This window comes from Pipistrellus hanaki (assembly GCF_964339955.1).
Source record: "Pipistrellus hanaki genome assembly, chromosome: 5".
Classification (NCBI taxonomy): domain Eukaryota; kingdom Metazoa; phylum Chordata; class Mammalia; order Chiroptera; family Vespertilionidae; genus Pipistrellus; species Pipistrellus hanaki.
In genome coordinates, this window is record NC_140507.1 from 28,137,549 (window position 1) to 28,156,724 (window position 19,176).

At 41.4% G+C, this 19,176-nt stretch overlaps 1 protein-coding gene across 7 annotated transcripts in view; it reads left to right on the forward strand.

Annotated features, from left to right (window-relative positions):
• The window catches only part of KLHL3 (kelch like family member 3), a 139,746-nt gene that overhangs the window by 83,878 nt on the left and 36,692 nt on the right, over nt 1–19,176 (forward strand). For all 7 annotated transcript variants that reach the window (XM_084884530.1, XM_084884531.1, XM_084884532.1 and 4 more), the window contains 2 exons: nt 4,872–4,981; nt 16,540–16,656. In XM_084884530.1, coding sequence (XP_084740656.1) covers nt 4,872–4,981; nt 16,540–16,656 — 227 coding nt within the window. The remainder of the gene's footprint in view (nt 1–4,871; nt 4,982–16,539; nt 16,657–19,176) is intronic.

Below are 19,176 nucleotides of genomic sequence, written 5' to 3' on the forward strand. Positions count from 1 at the left end.
AATTCCATGTTTAGTTTTTTGAGGAAACTGCATACTGTTCTCCACAGTGGCTGTACCAGTCTGCATTCCCACCAGCAGTGCACGAGGGTTCCTTTTTCTCTTCATCTTTGCTAGCACTTGTCATTTGTTGATTTGTTGACGATTGCCATTCTGACAGGTGTGAGATGGTACTACATTGTCATTTTGATTTGCATCTCTTGGATGATTAGTGACTTTGAGCATGTTTTCAGATGCTTCTTGGTCTTCCTTTTGTCTTCTTTCAAGAAGTATCTATTTAGGTCCATTGCCCATTTTTTGATTGGGTTGTTTTTCTTCCTTTTGTTAAGTTGTATGAGTTCCCTGTAAATGTTGGCGATTAAGCTCTTATGAGTGATAACATTGGCAAATATGTTCTCCCATGCAGTGGGCTTTCTCATTGTTTTGTTGATGATTTCTTTTGCTGTACAGAAGCTTTTTATCCTTAAGCATACAAGCTAACACTTTACAATGATATGTTGCCTTTTACTCAAATTCTTCCCCATTATAGCCAGGCTTGAAATAAGAAGCTGCCGGCGGTGGTGGTGGTGGGTGTGTGTGTCGCTGAGTGAGGGAAAGTTTATAGGTCTTTTACCTGCTTATACACGTTAATCTCTTAGAAGACTTAAATTTTAGGTGTGAAGTTAAGTACTTAGCAATTCTTATATTAATACTACCTTCACTTTTTAAAGGATATATATAAAATAAAATATAAGACATATATAACTAATAGATTCAAATCTATCCTCTAGATTTTCATACGAGGCAAACTCAGATTAATATTTCAGTATTTTGTCATTTTAAAATACCTAGATATTTAATAATTTTGTATTATCTAATTAGTAAACTGCAGAGCTTTAAGTTGTCAAAGAGTTTGGAAGCAGGCTTATAGCCATTTGAAATTTAAAACCACCACATTCTTCCTTGGGGATAACATCTAAGGTTGCTGCTGAGGGAAACGTGGCTGGTCTCCACTGGATGACTGGACCCTCACCATCAATATACCTATAATTATTACTGAAAAGCTCTGCTACATCCATCCATCTATGTTTCAACAATTTTGAGATTCTAAAGCCAATTATTATTATCCAAGGCATTTTCTTTGGAAAATTCTGTAACAGAGATAACTTACTTTCAGTAGCTTTAATGTTAACCTTGGAATGCGGTCCATTATTACTTAAGAATGACCCTTGCCGAAGCCGGTTTGGCTCAGTGGTAGAGCGTCGGTCTGCGGACTGAAAGGCCCCAGGTTAGATTCCGGTCAAGGGCATATACATTGGTTGCGGGCACATCCCTGGTAGGGGGTGTACAAGAAGCAACTGGTCAATGTTTCTCTCTCATTGATGTTTCTAGCTCTCTATCCTTCTCCCTTCCTCTCTATAAGAAAAATCAATAAAATATATTTAAAAAAAAAAAGAATGACCCTTTATTATGAAAACACTGCTCTTGTTGCCTAAACCCAACCTGTATATTTCCCTTGTGTCATTTTTGCTATCAAAGAAAAATGGTCTTGGGTAAAAATGCCGGGACCGGTTTGGCTCAGTGGATAGAGTGTTGGCCTGCAGACTGAAAGGTCCTGGGTTTGATTCCGGTCAAGGGCATTTATCTTGGTTGTGGGCACATCTCCAGTAGGGGGTGTGCAAGAGGCAGCTGATCAATGATTCTCTCTCATTGATGTTTCTAACTCTCTATCCCTCTCTCTTCCTCTCTGTGAAAAATCAATAAAATATATTAAAAAAAAAAAAAAAGAAAAGAAAGGAAAAAAAAGAAAGAAAGAAAAATGGTCTTGGATATATTCTATAACATCCATAAAGAGATGGAGCTCAAGAGGCCACCCAAAATTGGGTGGGGCGCGGCTTCTCTTAAGCTAGCCTTTTTCTCTTTATGGGTAGAGAAATCCCAGACGTATCCCTTAAATTGTGAGAAATGTCTCATCTATCTAAATTTCAAATGATGGACTGGGAAATAAAAACATGGTGAAAATGAGACTTTTAATAGCACTCTCGAGAGTGGGCATCCATTTTACAGGATCAGTAAAGACTTAGTAATTAATGGGCAGGGGCCTTTTTAGTTATCTCTGCCTTCTTTTGTCTCCTAGGACATGTACCATCGGCCACATGTCTCCCTACCCCCACATCCTGTTTGCTCTGGGGAAATTCAGTAAATGGCCTGACCACCTAGGTATCTTTTCTTATTAAATTAAATTAAAGGCATACTTAATAGACTAACAATAAACAACAAAGACAGATAAAACAACAATCAACAGACAAGCACCCATAACATATAGACAAGACTTAATAAATCAGAGTTCTTTTCATGAATTTTTTTCAGATGTTTTACATTTGCCTGGGACTTATAGCCAGAATGCAGCCTAGATGTTAGTCCATTGTTTACAGGTCTTATTCTATTCTGCTTTTCATTACATTGACTGGTGTCTAAATATTTTTAGCTAAAATCTGCCTGTCCCAAGGCATCATATGTAATTTTCAGAAAAGCATTAAGGAGTCCTTTTGTGAGAGGACTGATAGCCCCATTTTTTCTAGCTGTTGAGCCTTTCCACATTAGAGGTGGAGGTTCTGGGGCCTTAGGTATTATAGACTGTGGATCCCCAATATGAATTAGGCCTAATGCAGTTTGAACAAGAGCCAAGAGTACCTCTTGACATTTTAATTTTTTTATCCTTAAGCATACAAGCTAACACTTTACAATGATATGTTGCCTTTTACTCAAATTCTTCCCCATTATAGCCAGGCTTGAAATAAAAAGACGTTCCTGCCCACTTATGGATCACAACTTCCAAAGCTGGTACAGGCTTTGTGTGCAGTGAATCTCTCCACCTTTCTGGTGATCCAACCTTTCCAGTGAATTTCCTTTTTTCCCCCTGCTCCGGCGAATCTTTTTCTTCAGATCCCTGTTTCGAGGTGCCAGATATGAATGCCACATCCATTTGCTGCTAAAGTTCAAGGTCTGGAGAAGGGGCTACATTAGACAAGAAATATAAATCTAAAAGGCATGGGGGAGCCAGGTGGAGGCTTCACTCTAGTGGAGAAATTCCTTGAATCTCCGGACCCTTCAGTTTTTTATTTACTAGAATACACATTTGCCCTTTGGCAAAGCAAACAGGTATATCAATGGTAAAGTTTGGCAAACAATAAAAGGATTATTAGGTTAGGGCAGTGGTCGGCAAACAGTGGCTCACAAGCCACATACCCCTTTAGCCCTTTGAGTGTGGTTCGGCATTAGAACCACTTCTTCAAAATAGACTCGCCCAGGCCGAAAACCGACTTCTGTGCATGGGCCACAAAGTTTCAATCGCACTGTACGTGTGCACCTGCACGTGGTATTTTGTGGAAGAGCCACACTCAAGGGACCAAAGAGCCGCATGTGGCTCTCGAGATGTGGTTTGCTGACCAAGAGTTAGGGGATTGCCTTCAGTCATTCAGCCAGCAGCAGTGTAATACAATGCTGATTTTTAGCCCTTGATGAATATCAAAGACTACCAACTTTCTAATGGACTTCTTGCATAATTATGCTAACTACTTATTGGTCTTAGCCTGCAGTATCTTTGGACTTCAAAACAACTATGAGACCTAGGTCAGGTATTATGGTCCCATTTTATCCACAATGAAGCCAAAGTCTGTAAAGAAGTAACTGTAAGAGATGGAGCTAGGACTTGAGCCCAGGTCTTCTGACTCTTAGCCAAAGCTCTTCACTACATTTTCCTTTGGTACAATAACAACAAAGCAAAACAAACAAACAAAAATCCCCAAACAACCAACCAGCCAGTGTGAAAGGTAGAAGCTGATTCTCAGGGAGGTGTATATTCTGGGAGCAGAGGGGTTCTTTCTGGGAAGCAGCTGGGAAGAGGGCTGACTTGAGTGCAAAGTCTTCTGGGGAGCTCATGTTTTCCAGGAGAGGGAGTTGGTCAGAGCATCCTTGTCCTGTTTTTGTTTGTTTGTTTTTTTCTATTTTGTTGTTTCTTGAGTGTTGCTATCAGAAAGAGGACTCTAGTTCCCCAACTCTGGGGCTTAGCCCTGTCTAGCTTCCTTCTTTCTGAAATATACGCTCTTTCACTGACATTTCACTGCCTCTGTAATAGCAGGATGGTGGCCCAGCAAGTGTCAGGGTAGGAGTTGTACTTGGCATTTTCTTTGTGTGGACCTTAAGCCTGACTTGTTCTAGCTGTCCCCAAGTTTCCCTCCATTTTAATGGCCTCCACCAACTGGATTGTTCCCAATGGCAGTGGGACCAGCTGTGTTGCCACCACCCTGGAATGGATTCTTAGTTGGGCCTCCCTGTGAACCAGAGGTTCACTATAATAGACTTGACATTGGACGATAAAGGATGACTTCCTCGGCCAACCTTTCTAATGTTGACTTTCTACCAGAACCCTGGAGACTTCCAGCCACACAGCAGTTCTGACCCACTTTAGTTTGAATGAGCTGCTGGGGGCACTGTCTGCAACTCTGCCAGCTTTAGCCTTGAGGGGAAATGAGCTCAGTCAAGTAGGCAGGTCCCAGTGAGGCTTTTCTGAAACACCAGGACTAACCTTGTGGCGCATGGAAAAAATATAGCCTCATATCTCTCTGCCCCATTTTCATCTCTGTCGGTGTTCTGGACAGAGGATCACAGGGGGATGCTTTTGCTGCTGAGTTAAAAGGCTAGTTTCCCTCCAGCCAGGATGTGCTGTCTTTCTCACTGCCTCTCTGTCTCACCCTCTGCTTCCATCCTCCCCTCAGGGCCCCTAGGACTCCAATCTAAATCCTAGATATTGTCATGGAAGGGCAGGAGTGTTTTATAACTTTATTTTCTGAACTTCTGCTATCCTTCTTTTTCTTTTTCTTTTTTTGGAACAGAGCAGCACTTTCCAGAGGTGATGCTGGGGGAAGAATTTCTTAGCCTAAGTCTGGACCAGGTGTGCAGCTTGATATCCAGTGACAAGCTGACTGTTTCTTCAGAAGAGAAGGTATGGTGTGGCCCCTTGGTGCAATAGGAGTCTCATGTGTGAGGTAGTCATGGGAGGGACTTATGGTTCAGTGAGAGCTTATTTTTGTCACTTTTTTTAAAAAAAGGTCTCCTGATCCTTGACCACTAACATCACTTTCTAGACCCTTTAAAGAAGAGATAGGTGGTGGTGACCAAACTGCCTTCATTAGCCGAACATTTACAGTTTGCCAAGCACTTTGCTAAGTGCTTTATAATCTTCTTTCCACTCATCCTTCACCACAGCCCTGTGAAGCAGGCATTGCTGATGTGCCCACATTACAGATGAGGAAGAGTGAGACTCTGGAATTAATTAGCTTATCCAAGGTCACTGTAGAGCTAGCATCTACCTGTTACCTGGTCTTAATCACTGTGCCACATGGCCTCTTGTGAATGTCATTGAGTATTCATGCCAGAGCAGACTCTGGGAATATCTATTCCAATAGGGGTTTGGAATTCTCTCTGATGATGAAACTGAAGCCCAGATAGGGGACAGGAATTGCTGATGGCCACACAGTTAGTCAGTGGCCATGCAAGGACTGGAACCCAGGGCTCTTGACACCCCGTCCCCTAACTCATTGACCACACACATCCTTTGTGTTGGAAGCTTGACTTCTTCCCAGTGCTCTAGCTCACCTGTGACTGATCATTATTCCTATTATACTTCAAGGCCTTGCCCATTACTGACCCTCTGATTGGAGTATTCTCCCCATCCATCTTTACTTGGTTAAATTCCAAGCCAGTTCAGATTCTGCTATTACCAGGGAGAATTTCTTTATTCCAGGAGATGTAGTCTTTTGCACTGAAAGGAACATAAGCTTTGATGTTGGCCACCTGGGTTCAAATCTCATCTCTGGTATTTACAAATTACTTGTGTTACCTTGGGTAAGATATGTTGTTTCTATATATGTTTCCTCATTTATAAAGTAAAGATACTAATAGAATGTATTCCAGAGGATGGTTGTGGAAATGGTATAAGGTTTGTAAAATGTCAGGTATCATATCTGGTACCTAGTAAGTGTTCCATCAGTGTTAGCTGAGTTTATTATTGATCTTGCTTCTGGAATTAAGTCCTTTCTATTCTATGTTCCAAGATAGCACTCACCTTGTTCTGCTTTTTATTGTACTTAGTTCTGACCTGGTCTTTCCTCCTTTCCTCAACTGAGTTTTTTGATGATAGGGGCCACATTTTATTTATCTCTATATCCTCAGAGATGTGCAATACATGTCTCTCGAATTGTCCTAGTCCCACTCTTAGTGTCTAAACTTGAGGTCCTTTCCGAGGGAATATTTAAGGAAAAGCCCTCGAAAAGGATTTTACATTGGAGATAAAACTTAGTCCAAAAGCTTATGTCCAGAGAATGGGGTGAAATTCACAAGCCCCTGCCTGCCATTTTGCAGAAGTTTGATCAAGGAGAAAAGGAGTTCAGGACTTTAGAGAAGGTGGCTGGCACAGTAATCTAGATGCTTCCTTAGGTTCAAAAAGCCCTCTGCTTCCATTAACTGGTGTGAAATAGCACCTTTGGGGAAAAAGAATGCCTCCTACCAGGCCAAAGACTCCTTCTTGCCCCAGCCTCAGCTACAGAGTTGACTCTCTCTTTTCTTGCTGTTTAATGTCTTCTCTGGATTGTGCTACCAAACTGTCATAGTTGAAGGAGGGAACTACTTAATCAATTGGCTGTGTGAAAGTTGGGGCAGTTGGTCAATTTGTGGCCTGCTTGAGCATGTTCTCAAGCGTAGTTTGAAAAAAAATGGAAGCAGTCATAAAACAGCAGGATTTAAATAAACAGGGTTATTTGGGCTGAGAAGGGGGGACACTGCTACTTTGAATTCATACTGGCTCCTCCTGCCCTGGGCCCTGGGATCATAGTAAGTTTTTTTCAGGTGAGGACTTATCTGCTTGCTGTACCAGGGCAGGGGTGGAGCAGGGTTGCTAGTAGGGAAAGACAACTGATTCCATGCTTGGCTTGATGCTCACTGGTTTTGACCTTGAGAAGTCACTGGGCTCTTTGAACCTTAGTTTCCTTACGTGTAAAATGGAAATATAAAATTGTCATGAGGATTAGACATAATGGGTATAAAATAGCAAATAGCAAATACAGTGTTTGGCAGGTGCTCAATAAGTGGCATTTGTCATTGTGATTACCATAATTTTGAGGCACCATTCAGAATGGTAAAATAAGCCACGAAGTTAATTGCATATTCCCAGAAACAAAGAAGCATGACATTCAGTCTGACACATTAAAGTTTGTCAGTAGCAGCTCTTATTGATTCATATGCTTACATATGAGTTTCTCATTCTGTATAACCTGAGTTTGGAGTGTAGGAATGGTTCACATTAATGAAGTTGTGTATCATTACTGGGTTCTCTGAAGTTTTGTGTAACTCCTGAGTTATGTGCTGCTTTTCAGAAAGCAGGTTACTCTGATCTTTATTCCTTAGATACCTGTAAGGCTGGCAGTATAATTTTGAGGCGTATCAAAGTATAGAGGGATTTGGCTTGCATTTTCTCTTTGGCAAAACCTATGGTTTTATTTCTCCTGAATAGAGCACATGTTGCTGGAAGTTAAATGACTGGAAGCCTTTGACAATTAGATGTTCATCATTTGATTAGGTTCTGAAAATTCTGTCATCTGTTCTAGGAGGTTTGCTCATTTCTACTCCTTTTCATTATATTGCATACAACAGACAATCTATGGCACGCACAGTAGCTTTTTCTTTCAATATTGCATTATAGGGACCCTATTGGAGTGCATTTGAAGTAATATCAAGGATCTTAATTTAAGCTAAAATTCAATTGCATTTAATGTTAACATTTGTGCAAAACCCAGCTGAGTCAGTAATCAAATAACCTGTATTCAGTGAAATCCACACTTGAACAGCAATATTTAGCTGTACCATGACTTTCCTCTTTGTCTACAAGCATACAGGTTTCTTTCAATGTTTATTATAAAATACAGCCATATTTCAGACATTAAAATGTGAAGAAACTGTGTGTCTTATAATAGAGGAAATGCGGTATTTTAGTGTTGATGGTTAGAAATGATAATCCCTGGGCCCAGGCAGTTTGGGATTTTGGAAGTATAGGTTCTACAAGTCAGAGTGGCTGAGTTGGAGTCCTGGCTCCATTGCTTTGGCAAGCTTTTTATCTCCCACCAGAATATATGCACCAAATATGGCCGAGTCATGGATCTTGTCTGTCTTAAGGTCACTGCTAGAGTGGTATTGGGTCCATAGTATATACATACAAAAATATTTGTTTGCTTTGACTGGGAATCGAACAGTGGCCTCCTGGTTCATGGGTTAATGCTCAACCACTGAGCAACACTGGCCTGGCTTAGCAATACTGTTTCCTTTTCTCCTTTCGGGAGAGAAATTCAATAAGCACCGAGGAGGAGAATACCACAACATTATGATCCAAAAGCTACCTTGAATGCTCACTGTTCTCCGGGTACATTTCACACATCATTAAAAAAAAAATGTGTTTGTATTGAAGTAAGTACATATACATGAACAAATAAAAAGTGCACAGCTCACCTTTTTACAAAACTACATAACTAGCACCCAAATCAAGAAACAGAACCTTAGAACTCCCAGTCACTACCCACCCCAAGAAGCAAAACCACTATTTTGGCTTCTCATAGATTAGTTTTGCAGTTTTTAACTTTATACAAATGGAACCCTGGTGTATACTAGTATCTGTGTTTGTGCTGACTTCTTCTGCCCAGCATACTGTTTCACATGTCATTTCTAATTCTTACAAGAACTCACAAGGCAGAGGAGAAACTAAGGCATGTTAATAATAGATAACTTCATGGATTGAAGCTGATGGTGTCTGCTTCCCAGGTCCCAGCTCTTTATTAATGCACACCACCCTGATGGGGAGGCAGAGGTGAGTGACACTTCGTCATTACTATTTAAGAGTCTGGTGGTCAGACAGACCCAAGACATATATCCCTAATGGCTAAGAGAAGTGGCTAAGAGAAATAGTTGCCTATAATCAGAGTTCTAGGAAAGCAGCTGGAGTATGTTATTCCAGATGATTGTGTGGGGAAGAACTTAGAGAGAATATTTGAGTTGTGTGGGGAAGAACTTAGAGAGAATATTTGAGTTAAACCTTGGGGAGTGAAAGTAGGATTTTTGGAAAGCTATTCAGGTTGAAGGATTGAAGGAAGTTGGAAAAACATTGTACTTTGGGGGAAAGTAACCTGTGTGATGAGAATCAAGGGTCTTTGAGGGAGGCTGTTGGAAGGTGAGGCTGAGAATGAAGGAGGGGTCTGTGGAGAGGGTTAGGAGTGAGGACTTTATTCTCTAGGTCAGTGTTTACTGAACTGTGTGCTGCCAAACTACATTGCTGTGAGATATTTATTGGTGTTGAGGTTAAAAAAAGTTTTCAGGTTAGACACGACAGATAGTGGCTAAACAGAGGAACCAGGTTAAAAAACTGCAGGACTTGTCAGAACTTTTATATGGTAAGGAACTTGGTAATCTCTAAAGAGGATTTGGGGATATGTATGCATGTATATGCATGAAGTATTCCCCAGGCTCATTTGGTGCAAGGACCCCTTTACTGCAGAATGCCTCCTGTCCCTAGTATTCTCAGGAACACGTTAAGAAGAAAAGTCTTGAGGTCGCCTTTCTTTGGTTGTCCAAATATTCTACAATGTACTGCACCTGTTGATTTTCCTTTGACAGTTTGTTTCATTACTGATCCATAATTTTTTACTGCGATGCCATCTTCAGAGGGTGTTAGAATCATGGGAGTCTGGGTTGCTCTGGGCTGTGGAAGTGCCCCTATAGCACAGGTTTACTGGTTTAGAAATAAGTGTTGTTGGGATTTTTTGTATTATTATTTTTTTGTCTTGAGTATCCCCTTTTCCACCGAATAATGTCAGTTCAAATCCCACACCTGTATGTGGCTTGAGCCTGGGATTCTGATTTCTTGAAGATGGAATTTCTTACCCCCAAGGCCACAGGAGATGGCAAGCTTCCTTCCCCCTTCCCATAGCAGATGGATGGACCTCCAGTTCCAGTGCTACAGCTGGGGCAGCTCGCAACCTGATGGCACACCAGTTTGGACATCAAAGCCATGTCTGCATTGTACGAGCCTGTGGGCCATTTTGGTCTCAGCTTCCACTCAGCTCCCAGACTTGAATTCCTTTTGATTTAAAGCACTTGGGCATTTCTCTTTTGCTTTGGAGTGTGGCTCAACTCTTCATATTTTGGTAAGAAGTCCAGTTTCATGTGTTTGGAGCTTTGTGGAAGATTCTTTCCATGTCAGCTCTCTCTGTCAGATTGACTGGAAGGCATTCTCCATCTCTGTGCCGTGCTCCCGCCGTGATAGGATTAGTTGCCCTGAAGTAATATCTCAGCTTGTGGGCATTTCTGTCAAACCAGCACTTCAGTGTCATGTGCTGGCTACAGGCAGCCATGGAAACCTGAAGAGCAATTTCCAGGCAAAAAATGCTATTGTTTTTGTTTTGTCATCATTTTTGTTGTTTCTGTGAAGTCAGATATTGGCAGTGTGCTATTGTAGGAAGAGAACCATGCACATTCCTACTTTGGTTAACCTACTCATCCTCTCAATAAATATTTATTGAGTGCTTTCTATGTGGCAGATAGTGTTTAGTCACAGGAGAGACATTGGTAAACAGATAAACACAAGGTCCCTGTCTTCGTGGAACTCATAGTGTCACGAGGGAGACATATTTTATCCACTATGTACACAAATAAACAATAGCTACAAACTGGGAATTGCACTATGGAGGAAGCGCACAGGGTGCTGTGAAAGTGTGGACTGGAAGCCAGTGGTTCTAATTGCTGCCCTGTCACCCATTTGCTGGGTAACGCTGGGCAGACCACTTTCTCACTCTCCGCCTCACTTTCCCCTTTGTGAGGGCCTCTGGCGGCTTCACAGGGCCCTCGTGAGTCTGAAATGAAGCAACTCTAAGAAAGAGCTCTTCGGTGCCCTATAAAAACTCCAGATGCTGATGCTGTCAGAGCCAAGAGTGCAACTAGCTAGGTTTTCTAGAATCCGGGAGTCTTCCGACCAGGAAATCTAGCCAACGGTGGGCTGGTAAATAACAACTGCCGCTCCAGAAAAATGCTAGAAGCCCTGATTTGTTTGTGGATTCATTTGCTAATTTCCATGTTGTAAATATTTCCGCCAAGACTCGTTCCAGATGACCAGTGTGATGCCACTAAATGCTGGGCCGGGAAGAAACACACAGGACGAGCTCCAGCGCAGCACATCACTGCTGCCAGCTGTCCCCGTGTTGTATGTGACAGGGGGTGGGGATGTGATTAACATAACTCTTGTTAAGCTTTAGTTTAAGAAACAACAGAAATCCGACAGAATCATTCTTGTGTCTAGAAGTGCTGTCTTCTTGATTTAAAATCACATCAGTGGGTGTGGCAGATGCTACTGGCTCAGTGCCTCGGAAAGAAAAGATTACCTAGAGGGGGTGTCCTGGGAGGGCGGAGAGGGTGTGATTAGGATTATGGGTTTAGGAATGTAGTTTCTCAACTCAGCAAACAGTCTGCCTAGGTTTTTCAACTAATTGTGCCTTTGGGATGCAAAACTACATAATGTTAGAATTTGGATTTTGGAAGTAGAGGTGAATTCACATCCCAGATTCACTATTTCTTGGCAGTGTGACCTTGGACAAGTTGTCAACCTCTCTGAGGCTATTTCTTCATCTATAAAATGTGAACAACAATACCCATGTCACTGGGTTTTGGTGGATTAAATGTGATCATGCATGTAAAATGCCTAGCACTGTGCCTGTTAATGGTCAAGTTAGTCCTTCTCAAATCTGAGTAACAAATGAGGTGCATGTGTAGAACCCAGTTTTTTCTCTGATGTTGTCACAACTAGCTTCTTTCCCCCTGTTTTGTGTTTTGCCAAGTCACTCCCCTGCCTATTTTAACTTGAGTTCCCCTTCTTGATTCCCAGAATGCATTTTGAAAGCAGGGGTAAGTGCCCAGGCTCCCTGCTTTACTTGCAGGGTGCAGGTACCGTCCGGTGTGACTGGGGCAGGGGGCAGTAGGAAGATAGCTCATCCGGTGCTCTCTGGCCAGGCTTGTGTGCTTACTTAGCGGTGTAGTGAGCAGCGGATGACAAAATCCGATTTTCTCCATGTCTTCCCACAATGCAGTCTTGTAACACTTAATTAATTGGCTTTGAATACAAAGCAGGGAGGAAATGATGCTATTTCATTGTTTAAAAGTGAAACCCTAAGCTTGCCTTGTGGCATCTTATTTCATCATGGGACCATGGAAAGTATTTTCATCTGAGCACATATCACCCTGTTCCATGACTGAAGCCACAGATTTCTCTATAAAGAGCCAGAAAGTAGATATTTTAGGCTTTGTGGGCCATAGAGTCTCAATTTAGCTCTGCTGTCGTAGTGCGAAAGCAGCCACAGACAGAACACAAACAAATGAGTGTGGCTGTGTTCCAGCAAAATCTTATTTACGCAAACAGGTGGCAGGCTGGCAGGCTGAATGGGCCTGTTGGCTTTTGTCTGCCAACCGCTGTTGTAGATGGAGAGGCAGCGAGAACAATGGTGAGAGCGTGAGCACTGGAGCTGGGTACGTGCGGACCCCGGCCCTGCTGCTTCCGGGCTCTGCACTTGGGCGAATTCCTTAATAAGGGGCAGGAGCATTGGCTCATCGGACTCTCATGAGAGTCCAGGAGACGGTGTCTCTGAAGAATGGGGCACAGGGCTGGCACTTGGTGAATATCGGCTGCCCTTACTGGTTCCCCCTTGACTTGGCTAGTCCCCTGATTTTTTTTTTTTTTTTGGAGGGGGAGGGGCTGTTGGGAATAATTTTAGGCACATTGAAGGCTAATGCTAATTGGAAGTTTATTTGCTTGTTTATGTTTCTAGCATGAAGTCTAAATGAAAAAAAAAAAAATGTGGCCTTCTCAAGCTGCTGAAAAGGTCATTGGTGTTGCCCAGTGCTGTACCTTTCACAGCTGAGTAGGTAAACAGTGCAGCTAAGTGGAACCAGTTGGACAAGTGAAGCCAAAAATAAAGATAAAGTTAAATATCGACTTCATCAGACTAGCTTGCTTTTCAGCTTTTATAACAAAGACTGAGCTAGTTGATGGGGAAGGGCATGGCCGGTAAATGCCACCTACTCAAGGACTTGCAGTTCATTCTTTAGCAAAGCTTTCTCAAGCAGCCACCTGTTCTGTGCCTGGCAGGGCGCTAGGCTCACTCTCCTCCTGCCAGAGCTCACAGTCTGGTAAAGGGGAGTAGAAGGATAATCCCCACACAGGCAGAGGGGGACTGTGGCTGCTCACTACCTAACCCAGCAATGCCAGATTTCGCCAGCATTCTTTGGTCTGTGTCCTGGCCCTGCCTTCTCCACCAAGATTCCCTCCCCCACCTCCCAGTCCTGGGCAGGTTCCACAGCCTCCTTACATTCTGAACTCATTTGTCTGTTCATCCATTAACAAAGTATTTGTGTGTGTGTATTATGTGCCAGCAAGTAACACAAAGTCCCTGTTCTCATAGATCTTAAGGCTTAGTTGGAGAAATACAATTATTCATAAAATAATGCTATGGTGGTGAGCAATGTTGCTCTATGACAGTTAATAATTTTTAAAAATGAACTAGACAAGGAGGATTCCCATGGGTGTATCTGTGTGAGTTTGTGCATATGTGGGTTATTTATACATATCTGGGAGCAAAATGTACATACATACTGCTCCTTCTGTTCCATTTCTCTTCCTTGTCCATTCTGATTCCTTGATCAGTTCAATATGCCCAGCCTGACTTAAGTAGTAATTATGTGGAAAATATCAACATATAGGTACATACAAAAAATATAGTTAGGTTAAGAAAAAGTAGAGTCCCCTCTTGCTCCCCCTCCCCCACAACCCGGGGAAATACAGTTTTCATTACAGCTTCATGTCACATTGTAAATTTTGTTGCAGTGTTTTCCCCTTTCCCTTAGAATTTATTTTCTTCCATCCACTTTAAAAAAAGTATTTCAAACTTATTGTAAAGTTTGAAAGAATGAACATTCATATGCTCTTTACCTGAATTCACCAGTTGTTAACATTCTTTTTTATTTGCTTTCTTTTTCTCTCTTTACATATTTAATTTTTTATTTTGTTGAACCATTTGACAATAAATTGCAGACATCATGACACTTTACCCCTAAATATTTTATCATGCACATTCTAAGAACATGCTAAATAGAAACTTTCTTTTCTAGCCATAAAACCATTACCATACTAAAGAAATTTAACACCGATACATCATAGTATCTAATATGTAGTATGTATTCAAATTTCCTAATAGTCTCAAAAAAGTCCTTTATGATGGTTTCTTTTAAATCCATGATCCAATCAAGGATTGTGCACTGCATCTAGTTCTCCTGTCTCCGGTCTCTAAATTCCTTAATCTAGAACTCTTTTCCTCTCCCCTTTCATAATATTAGCAGTTTTGAAGAATCCAAGCCAGCTGTCTTATAGGATGTTCCAAATACAGAATTGTCCAATTGTTTGATTGCTATTAGATTCAGGTTAAACATGTTAGGGAGAATATGACTTAGGGCAGTGGTTGGCAAACTCATTAGTCAACAGAGCCAAACAGTGCAACGATTGAAATTTCTTTTGAGAGCCAAATTTTTTAAACTTAAACTTCTTCTAACGCCACTTCTTCAAAATAGACTCGCCCAGGCAGTGGTATTTTGTGGAAGAGCCACACTCAAGGGGCCAAAGAGCTGAATGTGGCTCGAGAGCTGCAGTTTGCTGACCATGGACTTAGGGAATACTGTGTCCTTCCCATTAAATCACAATCAGGAATATAATTAGTTTGTCCTACTATTGGTAGTGGTAACTTTGATCTCTTGTTAAAGGTGGTATTGGTCAGCTCTCCTCATTTGAGGTTCTCCTCCTCCACCCCATATAATTAATCAATAATCTCCAAGGTGCTACTTTGATAACTGTGAATATATTTTGTTCCTTAACAACTCTTCACACAATGATTTCAGCATCCATGGATGACCTTTGCTGAATCAAATATCACACTGATGGTTGCAAGATGATGTTTTTCTAATTCTATCATTCCACCTATTGATACTTTTATTAGCTGGCATTTTTCTGTGAAGATGAGCCGTTCCCACATTTTTTGTTTGTTTTGTTTTTAGCATTCTTATGGACTCATGAATTCTTTCTTTATTCATTATCATCCATTTACTATCGTTTGAACTAAGAATATTTTAAATTGAGGCATGATTTAAGCATAGTGAAATGTGTAGCATTAGTGTACAATTGATTAGTTTTGACAGATGCACATGTTTGTATAACTGCCACCCTGTCAAGATATAGGACATATCTATCACTACAAAAAGTTTCCTTCAGCCTCTTCCCAGTCATCACCTTCACCTCATTCTTGCCCAAGCAGCACTGATCTGATTTCTTCATTTTTCTCTTTTATGTTTAAATTTCTCCAAATGTTGGCAGTGAAAACCACATCTAGTTAGGCGTTGTCTATGTCCATCTGTCATGTCCCCCTTAATCTTTGATCACTTTCAACATGGTGTTTTGTTTTATTCTTTCTAACAGCTGAAAATACCCCATGGCATGGTTACTAGTTTAATAATTTCTCCACTAATAAACGTTGTGTTATTCCTTCTTTATCCTATTAAGAAAATGTGCAGCAAACATCTTGGAACACATTCTTGCACCACTTTTGTGTTTTTGTAGGCTAGAGCTTTATTTTTTTGGTCAAAGAATATGAACATTTAAATTTTTTGTTGATATTGCCAAATTCTTCTCTTCCTTTAAAAAGTCTTGTTAATTAAGTTTCCACAAACGGTTCTGGTTTCCCCACAGTCTTACCAACATTGATTTTTATCTGTTTGTGTGGTGCAGAGTTTGAATTTGGACTTCTCCTTGAATAAGGCAAACACCCAAACCATAGTCTCCTTCTTGGTTCCAAGTCTAGTTTTGATTTGTGTAGAAATGCAATCTCTCTTCATAGAAGCGGTCAAACCAAAGGAGAAATGTTTGCTATCCAGTGTCAGAAATTCTCTGTCATTCAATGTCACATTCACTATTACCACCAACTTTTGGCAGAGGGTCTTCTTATTGTTTTTATTCTGTCTTAACCGAGGAGAGATTAATGAGGGAGGGTGTGTGTGAATGGGGTGATGGATGACAATGCCTTCAGGGCTTTTAGTCCTCTTGCGTAGTCTTTATAAAACTTTGTTCAGAGTGACTGCTTTTTATGTCTACTCTTAAATAATGATTGGAACTGATTTTTATTTTGCAGTGAACTTGATGATTCTACATTTGGGATAACAGTTTATAATAACTTACGTGTGTATGTGTGATCACTCTCTTACATCAGCTAGTAAACAGAGACTTTCTACTTTTGTTTTATTTTAAATATTGAACTTTAAGTCAAACACATTTGTGGATGACTTTTAACTCCCCCCCCCCCTTTTTTTCAGGTTGAGGAAGTTGTTTGAAAGCTATTATCTTTCTGGTAAAGTTATCTATGCTGACTTTCTTTATAGGTATTTGAAGCTGTGATTTCGTGGATCAATTATGAGAAAGATACTCGTTTAGAGCACATGGCAAAGCTGATGGAACATGTCCGTCTCCCTCTTCTACCTAGAGATTACCTAGTCCAGGTGAGTCCTGTGTGAAGAATAAACCTCTAGGGTTAGCATGGGTTACCCTGATTGTCTGGAGTGGTTGAGGAGTTTTCTGTACTGGTTGAGGACATTAACCCATTGAGTTAAGTGTGAGGTGTGGTAGCATAAGAGCATTGGTTTGAAAATAAGACAATTAGGTTCCAGTCCCTGCTCTACTATTTGTTAGCTTGGAGTTTTTATTTAACCTCTTAAAGTCTTGATTTCTTCTTCCATAGAAGGGAAATTATAGCAAGAGCCCAAAGGGTTGCTGTGGGACCAACGGAGTTGTAGATATGTAAGTTAGGTGGTTAGCATGGAGCAGGGCCAAACAAATGTTCAATAAATTAGCCACTTTTATTGTAGAGGATCAATCAGAAGGGTTATTCCCATAACATTGTTTTGTTCCCTTTTGCCTTAGCTTTAGGCCACTTGAGGCCCAATTTGGGATTGATAAATCAACTCTCACAGGTGCCTGGAATGCATATTGCATCTACCTCCTCTAAAAACAGGGTGCCAAATGTTTTCTCATTTAATTCTTACAATAACCCCTGAGCAGAGATTATAACCCCCTTTGTTACAAAATCTGGCTCTAACGCACACACCTTGCACGAAGCGGACCACCATCTTTAATGCTCTCTATTCTGTTAATCTATTACATGACTTATTTTGTACAGCAAATGACATTACATTCTCTTACAAGTAGGAGAGTTTAAAACTTAAATATATGAATGAAACGAAACTCCAAGGCATTAAGCCAGCCCTCAGCTATCCCTGACAAGTCTCTGGAAGGAATGGAAAGAGTGAAGGAAAGATAAGAGGTTGCTCAGTAGCCCAGGAACCTAGCTCTATCAGATCTCAGCTATCTCAAGCCGGAGAAGTACTCAACTTTTCTCAACCTCAGTGTTCTCTCCTCTGGTAAAAATGGCAACCGCCTGTGCAGGATTATTTGGGGTTTGAATGAGACCATCCATGTGAAGCCTGCGGCTGTGCTGAGTGAATCCAGCTGAAATATGTCCTCACAAATGTAAAGTCCTCAGCTCATGACACTGTAGTCGATAGGCCTCATAACAGGGAAATGCGGTCTGAACTCTTAACTTCAGCCCTCTTCTCAGGTGCTGAGCCCTGAATTTTGCACGTTGAATGGTACCACTGCCATCTGGTGGCAGCATATCCTTCCAGTAGAAAAGGTCCCCTAATCAGAGGGACTGAACTGCCAGAGCTTGCAGTGTCAATCAAACCTCCCAGTGTCCTGGGGGAAACTTATCAAAGATAGAAATGGACATTTAGCCTCCAGCACAGTCTTGCTTCCATAGGGAGGAAAGACAGTCTGTGGACCTGGGTTCCAGAGAAAGCTCAAGGGGCCTTAGAGACCCCTAGTCACATCCTCCAGCAAGTGTCCACAACCAACACTTAACAAAGACATTAAGACATAGTTCCCAGGATATTATGGCAGAGTAGGGTTCAGATCTGGAGAAGAAGCGGTCAGAGGCAATGAGAACTGTTGTGTAAGATCCCCTTTTACAAAGGGCTCTTTGCAGAACACCTCTGGAAGAAGAGGATATTTCAGTAACACTCATTTGACCTTGAAACTTCAAACTGGTGTTTCCCATTGGGGATGGATGATCGTTGAAGAGGAGGAGGAGGAGGAGAAGGAGGAGGAGGAGGAGGAGGAGGAGGAGGAGGGGGAGGAGGAGGAGGAGAAAGGGAAAGCCCTGGGAAGACCTGCAGCAACACTGTCGGACTTCTCTGGGAGGTGTTTCCTTGTTTGTTTGTTTTCAATAGGTAACATTTATTAGGCTTTCATTAAATATTTAAAAATATTGTTCTAAGTCTGTAACATGCTATATCTCTAAAATAAGTTTTTATTGTGATTAAATATATAACATAAAATTCATCACTTTAACCATTTTAAGTAGATCATTTAGTGGTATAAATTTCATTCATCATGCCATACAACCATCAGCATATCCATTTCTACAACTTTTCCATCATCCAAAATTGAAACTCTGTGCCCACGAAGCACTAACTCTCTAGGGGAGCTTTTCATGCAAGCTGAATGAGTTCTTTGGGATAAATGCTTTTTATGCGTTTCTCTTTCCCCCCAAGGTTTTTTGGAGCTCCTCTCTCAACCTTTTACTTTTTTTAACTGACCCCAAAAGTTTATTATCTGTCTCAACCTGGTTCAGCCCCTCAGTGGGAGGGTGAAAAAAAACCTTCCCAGAAGACAGTGTTTTTGGAAGTATTCTTGGGATTCATCCCTGGGGAAGGAAGTTCCCAGATGTGACAGAGGCCCTTTCTTACCCATCCTTCTTTCCCTGCCAGATCCAATGCTGCCCAGCAGGTGATGGCTCTGGCCACATTTCCACTCCTAGTTACAGGTGGGGACCTAGGAGAGGCTCAGCCAGGCCTTGTGCATGATCAGCTTGAGGTGAAGATAACTAAGGTGGGGAGGCCCTTCTCATTCTCCAACTGGGCTTGAGCACCTCAGGGTCGGAAACCTTATGTTGTTCATTATTG